The sequence below is a fragment of the Leopardus geoffroyi genome, chromosome C3, assembly GCF_018350155.1.
Source record: "Leopardus geoffroyi isolate Oge1 chromosome C3, O.geoffroyi_Oge1_pat1.0, whole genome shotgun sequence".
Lineage (NCBI taxonomy): Eukaryota > Metazoa > Chordata > Mammalia > Carnivora > Felidae > Leopardus > Leopardus geoffroyi.
Window position 1 is genome coordinate 766,922 of NC_059338.1, and position 14,352 is coordinate 781,273.

Sequence of the window (14,352 nt, forward strand, 5' to 3'; positions counted from 1 at the left end):
GTAAATCAGGATTTCTCATTGTGGAAAAGCAACAGGTCAACGACCGAGCGTCACGGAATGGACTTAGGACCCCAGGTTTTGCCCTCTAGACGGAGACTCGCTCCGCACCAAGCCCCGGGGTGCGGTCCCCGCCTCGCCCCCCGGATGCTGGTTGGGCGCCGACGTCGCGGGAGGAGGGGCCTGGCCGGCGCTTTGCGGGCCGGACCTTAGTGCAGCTTGCTGTGCACGGGGTGCAGCAAGGTCATGTGTTCCGCCCCCTTGAAAGGCAACTTCTCGCTGGAGTAGTGGTGCACCACCTCGGGGATGCTGCCAAAGACCGCGCTCGTCTGGTCCAGCGTGTACTTGCTGTCTTTGGTCTGGGCCACTATGATGTGGACACACCCTTGGCTAGTCCTGAAACGAGACAGAATCGAGGAGGAGATGGGACCGAGCGAGCGGGGGGTCGTCCCCCACGGACAACAATCCCGGCCAGGGTCACAGGCAGACGCGTTCTCGCTCGTGCCGGGAACCGTTACAAACGCGAACAGGAACGTATCCCGCTCTCCAGGGGCTCTGGGAGGCTTCGAGGCCTCGGCCAAAGGTGGGTCAGACTTGGGCTGTTTGTCCGTAACACACAGGTCATCAGGGACTGGACCAAAAAAGACAAAAGGGGGGGAAAAAAGCCCGGTCCCCAAATTGCCAGGCTAGTGCTTAAGCCCAAGCAGGAGACCACTAAGGTGAGGTTTAAATCCCCTTTAAGCCTCCTCCTCGTCACGGGGCCAGGACGTGAGGTCCTTTCCTCCTTTCTTCCCCGCAGAATACGTTAAGGAGAAGAAGAAGAAGAAAAACCCAGTTTCCTCCTTCCTTCCCTCCCACCCCCCAAACTGGGAAGACTGTCCCTGGTTGAATAGGACGACAGCCGGCACCCAGGCCGAGACGTGTGCACGAGCCCCGCGTCAGGAACGCAGTGGCGCTGTTCCTGCCATTGTGTGTCTGCCAGCCGGCCCGCTCCGGGCCGCGTCGCCCGACCAGCCCAGCCTCTCTCCCTCCAGCCTGATTGTTTCAGGGGCTCCGCTTCCTCAGGAAGGAAATGCTGTTAGGGACTCTGACAATGATCCTCTAGCACTGGGCCCGCAGCCGCGAGAATTTCCATGACAGGAGCTCCGCTGGGCCAGAGCGAGCGCTCGGTTACGGTGGCGGGGGGGGGGGGGGGGGGAGGGACAGCCGGCCAGCGTCTCCCTCTTCCCCACGAGAAGCTGGTGTCCAACTGCAGTTGGCATTTTGACATCAAGGGACCTGATGTACCGAAGTCTCAAACACTAGGAAATAAAACAACTGAACCGTCCCACTGGAAATTCCTCTTCTTGTCGGGGATTTTCTCTCTGCTGGACCCACAGGGGGGCCTCGTTGGATCCGGCAGGGCGAGGCGGACACCGACTGACGGGTGAGAGCAGAGGCGCTCGCTGTCCCCGGAGATGCTGGCGCATCTACCCCATCCCAGCCCCGCGTTCCAGCCCCAGCCCTCACACCCTGTCGTCCGAGCCGGCGCACCCCTGCGCGCCGCCTTCAAATTGTACCTCTTCGAAGAAGCCACCTGCCCGCGACGGGACAGGGCCGCGGGGCGCACCGCCCGCCTCCCAAGCAGAGCGCTCGAGGCCTCGGTACTCACTTCAGTGCGATGGTGTACCTGCTGTTCCCGGACTCGCTGCTGCGGACCAGGTAGGCAGCTTCCCTGCAGGGCTGCAGCCGGCTCTCGGCCTCCGCACGGGTGATGGCGCCATGGTACCAACTGTAAAGGGGGCACCGACATCAGAGAACGAATCCAGACAGGGCCTCGCTCCATAAAATAGTATCATTTAAAATTTTCTTTTACTGTTTTTATTTACTTTTGAGAGAGAGAGAGAGACAGAGAGAGAGAGACACGGAGGGAGGGCGGGAGAGGGGCAGAGAGAGAGGGAGACACAGAATCCGAAGCAGGCTCCGGGCTCCGAGCTGTCGGCACAGAGCCCAATGCGGGGCTCGAACTCAAGAACCGTGAGGTCATGACCTGAGCCGAAGCCGGACGCTGAACCCACTGAGCCCCCCAGGCGCCCCCAAAACATAGCATTTGTAATGCACTTCTGGTGGGAGCTGCATAGCCTGAACTAGATTCTGCTTCACGCTCAGAAGAGACGAGACACAGATTTGGGTAAATGTGGATCACAAAACGGATCAGGCATGAGAGGGAGTTAACGGGGCTGGTGTCACTGAGGAGTTTTCAGTCCACACGGGTGAACGAAATTTGAAATCCGGCTCCGGGACGCAGTGCCCTTTCCACTCTGCACAAATGCAACAGGCTCTGAAAACAGGTGTTCGTTAAGCCCCACCCACCAAGTATTCACGAGCAAAACTCATCGTGCAAAGTGCTCCCCCCGCCCGCAAAAGCTCCGGCCACCCTTCGTCCCCGAGTGCCGAAGAGACTCACGGCTGCTTCCCCAGCGGCAGGGCTGGGTCCACCTTCTCGCCCTCGCCGTGCTCGGAGGCGGCCGGCTTCAAGACCTTGGGTGTCCAGCTCTTCTGACGGGGGTGCGGCCTCACCGCGTCCTCCTTGACGGAAGGTCGCTCAGAGCCTTCAAACTGAACTGGAAAGAAGGCTCGTTTAACACGGAGGCCACAGGGGTGGCCGGGGCGGATGCCAAAGCGGCAGCCTCCCTGCCGGCCTCGCCTCGGGCAGGAAGCCCCCTGCGCGAGGGCTGATGCGTGCCGACCACCCAGGGCGGGGTGCGTCCTGGGGGCCTCCAGAGTGCGCCTAGCGTGTACTTCTAAAAACTTTTAGGGGCGCCTGGGTGGCGCAGTCGGTTAAGCGTCCGACTTCAGCCAGGTCACGATCTCGCGGTCCGGGAGTTCGAGCCCCGCGTCAGGCTCTGGGCTGATGGCTCAGAGCCTGGAGCCTGTTTCCGATTCTGTGTCTCCTTCTCTCTCTGCCCCTCCCCCCGTTCATGCTCTCTCTCTGTCCCAAAAAAAATAAACGTTGAAAACAAAAATTTAAAAAAAAAAAAAAAAAAAAAACAACTTTTAGTAAATTTAGAATAAAAGATAAGAGCGTATCATTCTAGGAAACCAAATAAGCCGCTTTTACTATGAAATAATAGATCAACCTGGAAACAGAAACTACGAACGGTGCCTAGGACGCTACGCCACCGAGGCCGCACGGAGCAGAGACACGAACGAGCGACACGCGGCACAGCAGGTGGCCACGGGGTCGGCGGAAAACAGGACGGAAACCGAACTCCACTGAGCCTGCGTGTGGACCACACCGGCACCACCAGCCTGGCTTCGCTGGTGGAGGGAAAAAGACACCCCTGACTTTTCCCAATCCCAGGAAAAAGAGGCTGTCGGCCAAACAGACGGAGACCACCTTTCACACCGAGCCCGATCGCCCGCGTCTCCTAAGCTATTCTGCACACTCGCGCCTCAAGGAGGGGCCCCTGCAACGCACCGCACCCAGTGCTGCCGTTTCCCCAGTGGGACTTTCACCAGGCGTGAGGGGCGGCCCCGAGCAGGAGCCGGTAGAGGCCGCTCCCGACCCGACAGCTTGAGACGTGTGGGGACAGAGCAGCGGCCACGCGGGCGTCTCAAGCCACCGAGGGCACTCGGCGCCCAGAGCCTCGGGCCTCCAGGGCTCAGCCTCGCGCGGCCTTCCAGCCACATGAGATGTTCCCGGCGCCTGGGGGCAGCCCTCACCTGACAGGGCCCTGGCGATCTGCTCCTTCTTCCACTCCCAGGGCTGCTCGTACTCGGCTGCTGGCCGCTCGTCCCCCGCGGGCAGTCGTGTCCTCCGCTCCTCTGTCCTGGGGCCGCCGTCCGTGGGCTCGTAAGGCGTGTCGTACAGCTGGGGGGGCTTCCCCAGGAGGTCCTTGGAGCTCCGTCTCTTGGCTGACGTCTCCGATTTCGTGCCGCTGTCGCCCGCCTCGCAGGGACCGTCCAGCAGCTGAAGAGCCTTCACCAAGGGATCCTTGGAACCTCGGCGTCGGATTTCTGGAAAACACCCGTACGTAAGACCTCGACGGCGGGGTGCCACGGAAGCCAGTAACCAACGCGCTCCCGCCTCCTGCTGTCCGGGGAAGGCGGCAGAGAACAGCCACACTGCCTCCCGGCCCAGATGCGAAGGGGCCGCCTGTCCGCGCCAGGACCTACGGCTCCTCTCCGGGCACCTGGGCGGGCACGCCATCTGGCCTGACAACCAGACATCACCTGAGGGCGGGCGTCTCGGGGCTACGTGCAGCCTGTGGAAGGAAAAACGGCCACAGGAGACCTGCCCCGCAGCCCAGGGTCCACCTTCGTGGAGGGCTGAGACCACAGTGTTTTCATAAAAGTCGACGGGCCGTTACATTCTGCACTGGGCCACACGCACCGAGGGAAGACAGTTACGTGCACAGGACAGAGTTCCTGACTTCTGGGGGGTTTCAAAACACTGAGGAAACTAGACACGTTCACAAACAGTATGTGGCGGGCCAATAAGTGAAAACGACCCTAACGTCACGGACGAGGCACTCTGTGGCTTTCACAACAGCCCCGTGAGACTGGGACTGTGGTTTCCTAATGTCACAGAAGGGAAAGCTAGCCACAAAGCTCAAGGCAATTGTCCTCAGCAGCACGTGGCAGAGCCGGGACGCGCTGGACACACAAGCAGGAAGCCGGCTTCTGGAAGCCGTGCTCTCAGCCACCGCACGTGGACACGCTCCCCGTGGACGATGGGTTCACCCGGACAGAGGAGGTCACGCCCAAGGGAGGAAGCTGCCTGAGGGGAGACAGGGAGGTGGGGACCGCAGAGGGCCCGTTCCCATAGCGCGGAATTGACAGGGAAGTTCCAAGGACAGAGGCAGGAGAGGGGAGACGGTGGGGGGCTGGACAGTGGGCGCGCCGGGCTCCAAACACACAAGTTTTATTTACTTACTTTTGAGAGAGAGCGCACGCGCGCCCCGGGGAGGGACAGAGAGAGACACACAGAATCCCAAACAGGCTCCAGGCTTTGAGCTGTCAGCACAGAGCCCGACGTGAGGGCTGGAACGCACAAACCGTGAGATCAGGACCCGAGCCAAAGTTGGAGACTTAACCAACTGAGCCCCCGAGGCGCCCCAGACACACGAGTTTTAAAGGCAAGGATACACAGTTCAGGTGGTGCTGGATGCGATTCAGCTTATGTTTTCTTAGCAGGTAATAACGATTACGTTCACGTTCCACTGGAAGCTAAGGATGCAAAAACCAAGCAGAAGCTATGAGCCACGTGGGAAGGAGCCAGGAGTGTCTGGGACCGACCAGCTCGAGGTCCAGAGGCCTCGGCAGGCGGCGTCTGGGCAGCCCGAGCCGGTGACGTGGACGCACCATGTTGTGGCTGCTCCAAACGCCCGCCGGGACGCCGCCAGGAGCCTTTCCTGGTGCGCGCACCTCAGTCTGCCTGAACCCGCTCGGGGCTCTCAACGGTCTGCGTACAAAGGGCCAGCTGCTCGGCCACGACCCCTCACGCGCGGAAACCTTACCCAGAGTCCCCTCCTCTCTCCTGCCCACCTCCCTTCCGAGTCACAGCTGCACGCTCACACACACGAAGGCTGTGCCGTGGGAACCCCGGAGAGAAGGACAGGGTCAAAGGCAGAGCCGGGGCTCCCAGCTCGGGGGGGGGGGGGGCGCCCCCCCCCCCCCCCGGCATGCCCGCAGGGGCGGAGAAGGGCCAGGTAAGTGGGAGGGTCGGACGACCACAACTAACGCGGGCACGGTGACACTCGGAGAAGAGTCACTGAAGGAGGGACTCGTATCACAGCGAGAGCAACAAATGAAACTTTGAAGGGCGAGTGACGGTCAGGACGCTAAGTTCAGAACCACGGTGTCGGTTCCCAGGGCCCGGCCGCAGCCGGCTCCAGCCCCGCGTGCAGGGGTCCGGGCGTAATGGGCCTGGGGTGTGGGGGTTCTCAGGGGAGGCTGAGCCTGAGGAGCACGGGCCCGCCTCCGGTCCCCGTGCCCCCCGTCCGAGCGCCTCCTGCCTGTCCCCGTCCTGGGGTTCTCCTGGAGCCAAGCCCTCCGTGTCCGAGCGAGCAGGCTCCGGCTCCGGGGCCGGGACGGGCGCTGGCGCAGGTGCGTCTCCATCCAAGCCTCTCGACCTTCAATACTGCACCTCGTTTTCACTACTCTAGATGAAATTATGGGGAACAACATCCCCACTCCGTTCCTGGTTCAGTGAAGATCGGGCTGGAATTTTTTTTTAATTTTTTTTTTTTTCCAACGTTTATTTATTTTTGGGACAGAGAGAGACAGAGCATGAACGGGGGAGGGGCAGAGAGAGAGGGAGACACAGAATCGGAAGCAGGCTCCAGGCTCTGAGCCATCAGCCCAGAGCCCGACGCGGGGCTCGAACTCACGGACCGCGAGATCGTGACCTGGCTGAAGTCGGACGCTTAACCGACTGCGCCACCCAGGCGCCCCCCTGGAATTTTTTTCAAACAATGTTTCTATAGAGCTAAGAAGAAGGAAAGAGAAGGCAGGACGGAATTCAAAGCATGAACCTAGAAACTGTAAGTTTCTGACCAGACCCCAGGCTTACCGTCAGCTTAGACGGTGACCCGGCCCCAGGTCCTCGCCTCAGCTCAGCCCTGCCCACAAGGAAATCAGTGCCTGTGCTGAAATGATGTCAATGATTAGGGTCTCGAGTGAGGCCGGGGCACACGGGAGTCCCTGGGAAGCGCTCCTTCCCGGGTGGCCCGGGGGGCGGGGAGATCCGAGAAGCACCACTTAATTAGGGGAAACGAGGGCCTGAGCGGTGGCCCTGCGAGGGAGTCGCCCTGCACTCCATTCCGGCACCTGCTGCCCCCAGCCTGAGGCGCCATAGAAACAGAAACAATCACCCAGCGGGCCGACCTTCCCGCTGGAGAACAGCCCTGACGTGCAGGGCTGGCTCCGGGAGGAAACGGGCCTGAGAAGGAGGAAACGGCGAGAGGAAGCTACGCCCCGGCCCTGCTGATAGAGGCCTTTACCTCGGACAACAGACCTCGGGGCCTGCAGATACACCCCACCCTCCAGGCTGCCCGCCCTGGCTCAACGGCTCAGGACCAGGAACAGGACCAGGACTTTCCTTCACTAAATGCAGTGCAACTGGCGGTGAACAGTCCGCTACGCGGGTCCAGAACTCCCTGTGAAGACGCAACTCTCTCCAGAGTGTCTAAATAACGGCCGAATTTACTGGACGTGCGCGCACTAGGCGCGTTACAGCAGCACGCCCTTGAGGCCCGGTGAGTGGCGACACACAGGTCAGCCCCTTCTCGCAGGGACGTAGACGAGGCCGCGTGGCCTCAGTGGACCTGGGCACTGCATGCTCACTCTGTGCCCCAAAGATTTCATGCAGAATGTTCACAACATTTCTGTAATGCACCTGTCCCCCAACCCATCTCATCTCCCAATGCTTTCAAATATGCTTACAAACTGTTTTCCCCTCAAAGATGTTTCTAGGCACAGGTTTTATTAGTGCTCAAGCTTTTGATTTAAAATGATTTGAATATTTTAGGGGTACCTGGGGGCTCAGTCAGTTAAATGTCCGACTTCGGCTCAGGTCATGATCTCGCGGTCTGGGAATTCGAGCCCCACGTCAAGCTCTGTGCTGACAGCTCAGAGCCTGGAGCCTGCTTCGGATTCTGTGTCTCCCTCTCTCCTTGCCCCTCCCCCGCTCACGCTCTGTCTCTCAAAAAAAAAAAAAAAAAAAACTAAGTAAAAATAAAAATGCAAAAAAAAAAAAATAAAGTAAGGAACATGGAAATAAAAAACTTAAAAACTTAAGTTAAAAAACTTAAAAAGATAAAATGATTTGAATATTTCCCTATCAAATAAGTCTAAATACCTGAACAAAAGCACATATAATTGAGGAACCCTGAACTTTAGGTTTCACAAGTAAAGTATAGGCAAATTAGATAAATCAAAGTCTTCTATTTTTGTTTTTTTCCAGAATGGATTTTTAAAAACGTTTACTCATGTTTGAGAGACAGAGAAAAAGAGAAAGAGAGAGAGCACAAGCAGAGGAGGGGCAGAGAGAGAGGGAGACACAGAATCCGAAGCAGGCTCCAGGCTCCGAGCTGTCTGCACAGAGCCCGACGCGGGGCTCAAACTCACAAACCACAAGATCATGACCTGAGCCGAAGTCGGACACTCAACTGACTGAGCCACCCAGGCACCCCTCCATAGAGGGTTTAATGGACACCCCAACAATGAGGCTCTCCTTCAGATTTGACTATTCAGGGGCACCTGGCTGGCTCAGTTGGTGGAGTGAGTGACTCTTGATCTTGGGGTCGTGAGTTCAAGCCCCACAGTGAGCACAGAACTTAGACAGACAGGCAGACAGGTATTGACCAGTGCAGGTGAACAGCCTGGTGCCTCCACTCTCCCGCCGAGCCACGCAGGCACGTTGCTGAATGGTTCCAAACTCTCGTGTCCTCACTGCCGGCCAGACTTCCAACACCACTGCACGGGTGCGGGGTTGGCCAGGGAACTGGTGGGCCGGACACCAGAGCACCACCACCGGAAGCAGTTCCCACACGGAACGCGGGCGGTCTCGGCGATGAACACCCTTCCTGGGCTAAAGGTTCCACTTGGCAACTTGAACGCATCGTGCTAAATCAGCTAGAATGTTTCTGCCAATTATGTAGCTAAAATGTTGCTGTCACCTTAGCCGAACAACGGAGAGACTGACGCCGATACCACCGTTCGTAATCTAATTTTTTTGAACGATCCTTGGGTACGTCTCAGGGAGGATTTATTTATAAACTTCACTTACGTTCAGTGACACGTTTTCTTGTCTGCTGGTGTCGGGTCTGTCTGCCTCTTGGGAGGCGAGGTCAGTCCATAAGGACACGGGTCACGTGGTCTTGTTTCTGGTAAGCCCGGAGCCCAGCACGGGGCCAGGCTCGAGTACTTGCCTGAGAAGCACTTGCTGGAGGTTCTGACATCTCAGAGGGCGTTAACGCCGGGCGCAGTCCCGCCATCTCACAGGACAGCAAGGACAGGGGCTGGTGTCCTCACCATGTCCTGAAGATGTGAAACTAAAGAAAATTCTCTAACATTTTTCAAGAAAAAGGAGCCGTTTCTGAGACTGCCCAGGACAACCAAGCACATAAGGACCAAACTGAACAAAAAGGCAGAAGGTTTAAAAAAAAAAAAAAAAAACCAGCAGCAAATCTTTTATTTCCAGCTTCCGATAAACTCACTTCCTGTTATTCTGTCCAGCTGTGGAGCCCACGGGTAGAATCAGAGGTATATTCTCTGCACTGACTGAGAAGGTGTTTTGATACATGCTTTAAATGAGGTTTTAAAATTCATGGATTTTCTTAAGACAAAATAAGCTATTAATATTGAACAGTTAGTAATTTAAATGTTTAGTAAATTTGAATTTATTCTCCAATTGGATATATTAATCTTGTACTCCTAAATAAACGAACTCACATAAACTGTAGAACAGAGCCTGGCACTTAACAAATACTTGAACATTAAATGTTAGCTGTTATTATTACGTTTATTTCATGTCGGACAATTCTGATTTTTCCATACAACCTTCTTTACGAGCCTGAGCGGAAAGGTGCCTCACTTATGAGTAAGATTTAAAAAACAGTTAATGTTTATTTATCTTTGAAGGAGAGAGACACAGAGAACGAGCACGGGAGGGGCAGAGAGAGAGGGAGACACAGAATCTGAAGCAGGATCCAAGTTCCGAGCTGTCAGCACAGAGCCCGACGCGGGGCTCGAACCCACGAACTGCAAGATCATGACCCGAGCTGAAGTCAGACGCTTAACCGACTGAGCCACCCAGGTGCCCCAATTATGTGTAAAAATTAAAGTGCTTTTCCTACATCATCTCAAACGTGTCCCGAGGCCACGTGGTGTGGGAAGCTGACCACCCGGCCCGGAGGAGATCTAGGCGCTAATTTCTGCTCTGTCTCTTACAGAGTCAGAATCTCTGATTCTGTGAAAGGGGAAAGGGCTGGGGTCTCTGAGCACAGTCCTGTGGGGACCATGGCATTTTCCTATCATTAGTGTGGCTCCACAAATACCCACTGGGGACAGTGCAGATAAGCTACCTATTCTGGCTAAAGAGAAAGAAACGAATAAAAACCAAAAAGACAAAAGAAAGAAATCAAAATTACGCCTTAAAAAAAAAATCTTTTCCCTCAATTTTATGTAAATCTTTTCCTCTATTCCTTTCAAGCCTCTGATATTTTTTAAAATTCTGACTAAGTTCATTTTCACTTCCTTTCATTCACAGATTTCACTAGAGGTCACAGCCCAGTGACCTTCGGGGTCGCAGCCCGGCCAGGGTACACCCTCCCCAAAGCGCAGCCTTATCTCTGTAAGCAGGCAAACAGGACGCGGCCCCCCTTTCCTGCTGTAGCTCATTTTCATCCTGAAGCCTGTCTTGACCCGTCCAGGGTGCCGGCTTCCCTGTGCTTCCCCCTCCGGGCCGTGGCTCCGCGCCTGGGCCGCCGGCTTCCCAATCTGTCCCGAAACGGGAGCCACAGGCTCTGCGTGTGGCCCACGCGTCCCTCCCCAGGCACGAAACGCCCAAACAAGGGTGCCTGGGGTCAGCCCTTAGAAACACATTTTTCCTTACGGATTAAAGAGCATTTAGGGGAAAACGGTGAATAAGTTATTTTACTCTAAGTTTCACAAATAAATCTAAACAACTAGCTCATATTATTTTTAAGTATCACTTACAGGAAATTGAGACAACCGTGAATAAAAGGGCAAAGTTGGGTGCTGGAGACGACAGGGGCTGCTTAGCTCCCACGTTAGCTCTGCCCGCGACGTCACGGGAACAGCGGCTGTGGTTTCGGGAGGTCTGAGCCACACGGCCTGGCTCACAACAGTGACCGGTGGTTAATTTTTTGCTCCCACGCCGTAGAGCTTGTGAGAGATCAACCTTCTGCTGTGACACAGGGGACTGTGTCACGTCCGTGCTTTCTAAACACGTGAAATCCTTGAGGTGTGTCTCAGTCCCTGGGACAGATCCCTGACCCCCCTCACGAGCGTCAAAGCGGCCAAGAAATGCATGTCAACCACCTCAACCCTGAAGGTCACGACCTGAGCACATCTGCAAACTCCCAAGTGTCACTTTGCACAGAATTAGAAAGACGTTAAGGACTCTGCAGACCCTAAAGCCGAAAGATACGAAACCATGAAGATAGTTAACTAGATACTTTGAGCTTGCTTTTGTTTCCGACTTCTGTTTTCCTGGTCAACAGACCCGATGGAACCGCGTCACCTGTCCCCCAAGCACAGGTTAGCGCCTCTCACCCGCCCGGCGCTCTGCCCACAAACCTGTTATCATCTGCTGCGCGTCATAGGGCTCCATGTACCCGTCATTCTCTCCCACTCTCTCTGCGTCCCTCTGACCTTTTGTCCGCGTGGCATCGTAAGGATCAGCGTAGTCTTCTAAGATGATGACCTTAAAAGAACCAGAGGGGAGAGCTGCCGGGGGTGATCACACACCAGGCGGCCGTGGGATCAAAACCTACTGAAAATCTGCAGAGCCAAAAAGATCCCCAGCCAGTTCCGAATGGATCTGGTCGTGCTGGATCGTGTCACAGGTGGACAACCATGTGATCTGTCGGTGGCAAAACTGACCGGCAACAAGTCACCCAAACCTTGCTCGACCCCAAGCTCGTCTCCAGGTCTGTTGTCTCCCCAGGCGGTGACGCATTTGCTGGTGGAAGACAGAGGTGACTGTTGGACTGGTCTAGCACCTTCCCTCTGACTTTGGTCCTTAATGCCAATCGGTGGGCGACACAGGCGAAAGTCAGCCAGTCGCCCAGGGAGCACTGAGCGTCCACCGGCACCGGCGAGGCGCTGTGACGGAACCAAGTGGAACCAAGCCTGGGTCTCGTCCTTCAGCGATCTGGAACCTCCGAAGAGAAGGCTTCAGAAGTCTGAGACGCAGTCAGAACTGAACAGCACTGGGGAGGTCTAGGTTCCATAACTCACAGGCACACAGGTCTCCCCAAGCGACAGAGTTCTGGTCCGTACTTGGCACAAAAACACCTAATCTTCCAAAACCAGAAAGGTGCCCGGAGAGGTGGTGTGTGTGACGGGTTCTAGGCTGCAGTTGCTGGCTGACGATGCGGGAGGTTCGGGGACCACGCGGGAGGTTTGGGGACCGGAGCCTGACGGGCTCTTCTCAGGGAGGAAGAGTTTTGCAGGGAGAGTGGGGGGGACAAAAAGCACAGCCCCTGCCCTATTGTCAGTGTGGCTCCAGAGTAAACAGCTGGGACCGTGTAAACTACCTGCTCCAGCGGAAGAGAAAGAGAGGAATAAGAACCAAAAGGCAAAGAAAGGTGAATCCAACTAAGGGGAGGCCCCAGACCTGCTTCGGTCTCTGATCGCATCAGAACTCGCGGCAGAGAATCGCTTGGGCCGGCAGGGAAAGTGACACCAACAGGGAGAGACGAGGAGGGCAGGGGCTGCCTGCCTGGGGGAGGTGGCCTGAGAAACATGGGGCATCCAGAAGTGAGGCCCTCGCAGCACTGCACAGCACCCCCGCCTCCGTCCTCTCACTGCCCGCCACGTGAGCCACATTCCCAGGAACACAGACGACTCAGCCCTCGGCCCTCGGCTGCAAGGTGCTTCCCATCAAGTCCAACGGTCAGGGGCACCACTGGCTAACAGCTGGGTCCTTGGTCATCTTTCCACCTGGTCCCCACCCCCGTGCCCGGCGCCACAGAGGCAAGCTGTGAGTGTTTGCGGGAGGAATGAGTGGAGGGATGAACAGAGTGCCCGGAGCAGACGCACGCCATGGGCTCCGGGCTCCTGACTGCGGCCAGGCAGGCGGCAAGAGAAAGTCCAAGTTCCCACGACAGGAAGTGACAGCCTGGGCTGGGGGCTGAGCTCTTCTCTTCCTTTCCACACAGAAGGGTGGGTTTAAAAAACAAGCAAACAAAACCCCAACTCATCGCTGTAAGAATGGAGGGGGTCTCCTCACAGGGTCCCGCTTCTCTCCGTTAAGCGCCTCACAAGGGTCAGCGCCCAGAAGCCCTGGGGGGGGGGGGGTCCGAGAAGCAGGAAACACCTTCCCTCCCAGGCTGTGATTTCCTCACGGGCATTTCCGGGTCTCACTCTACCCTCCGCAGCCCCTGGAGCCCTGCGCCCCTCATCCTACGGGCGGCTGCACATCACACGTTCACGGAATGAATGAAAGGGCTGCAATCTTGGGGTGCTGGGTGAACTGTGCCTGGAACTTCCAAACCGGCAGACGGATGGGGCGTGCGGTCTGCCTGTTCCCCAGGTTCTGAAACCCATTACCTGGGGGGTGCAGACCATAAACGTCTGAACGCATCTAGCTTTGCACATCCCCCTGGATTTAAAATCACAGCACATCTCTAAGGGGGTCACATTCAACAAAGCAGGAAGGTCTCGTTCAGTTACTCTCCCAAACTGCCAACAAAATTAAACGGAGAGCACGTTTCCGCAAAGTTCCCTCTCCTGAGAACGAAGATTTTCTCAAGACGAAAAAAAGGCCGAAACGACTTTAAATGGTGTCTTAACCGTCCCCAGATGTGGGGGGGGGGGGGGAGCCCCCGTCGCCCGCCCCGCGGCCTAGAGGAGCCTCGCGCCCAGCAGGTGCTCCGCACTCCCTTCGCCGTCTCGCTTCTGCAGGGACAGGTGGTCCCAGGGAGGCCACATTCTTACCGTGTCTTGCTGCCTCACGACCTTGCCCTTGTCCGGTTCGGGGCCCAGGGAGGCAGGGGACGAGGACGCGGAGGAAGAGGCGCTGGAGCTGGGGCTGCTACTGCCGCCGCCGCCGCCGCAGTTCTTCTCCTGCGCGTCCACCTTGATGAGCCTGCTGATGTAGGTGCTGCAGCCCGCGCTCCTGGCCACGCCCCGGTGCGGCTCGTCCTCGGCGGCCCGCGAGTTCTTGCGGCCCTTGCCCGCGGCGGCCTGGATCAGGCCCTGCAGGCTGTCCCGGGGCGGCCGGCTGTCCCTGGGGGCGCCGCCGCCGGCCCGGCCGCCCCCCAGCTCGGCCGCCGAGTTCTTGCGGCCCTTGCCGGGGGCCGGCGCGGCGCCGCCCGCCTCCGAGTTCTTGCGCAGTCGGCCGCCGCCGCCACCGGGCCGGGCGCGCTCGGACGCCGTCTTCAGGTTCAGCGGAAACTCCTTGAACCACCGCGCCGCCATGGGGGGGGCCCGCGGGGCAGGCGGCCGAGGGGCGCGGCGCACTCGCGGAGGGGCGCCAGGGGTCGCGGCCGCCGCATTCCCCGGGGCTGCTCCGCGTCCCCAGCCGGCCGGCGCGCAGCCCGGCGGGGCGGGGCGGGGGCCCGGGCCCGGGCCCTGCGGGGCGTCCCTGCTCTTCCCTCCCCACCACCCCCGCGGCGGGAC

At 57.7% G+C, this 14,352-nt stretch overlaps 1 protein-coding gene across 1 annotated transcript; it reads right to left on the minus strand.

Annotated features, from left to right (window-relative positions):
• SHE (Src homology 2 domain containing E) lies at positions 1-14,325 on the minus strand. The gene is made up of 6 exons (XM_045456023.1): positions 13,669-14,325; positions 11,305-11,431; positions 3,703-3,996; positions 2,444-2,600; positions 1,649-1,768; positions 1-393 (listed from the first exon to the last, which is right to left on the minus strand). The coding sequence occupies exons 1-6, from the start codon at positions 14,149-14,151 to the stop codon at positions 207-209; spliced, it is 1,368 nt and encodes a 455-aa protein (XP_045311979.1). The 5' UTR covers positions 14,152-14,325; the 3' UTR covers positions 1-206.
• Between the last annotated feature and the right edge of the window lie 27 nt (positions 14,326-14,352).

What these genes read in the sequence shown, in the direction of transcription:
- SHE (XM_045456023.1), bottom strand. Translation starts at nt 14,151, where the DNA reads ATGGCGGCGCGGTGGTTCAAGGAGTTTCCGCTGAACCTGAAGACGGCG. An exon ending in CGCGCAGCAGATGATAACAG is followed by an intron (nt 3,997 to 11,304) that starts GTTTGTGGGCAG and finishes GGTGTTTTCCAG; the next exon opens with AAATCCGACGCCGAGGTTCC. An exon ending in GATCGCCAGGGCCCTGTCAG is followed by an intron (nt 2,601 to 3,702) that starts GTGAGGGCTGCC and finishes CCTTCTTTCCAG; the next exon opens with TTCAGTTTGAAGGCTCTGAG.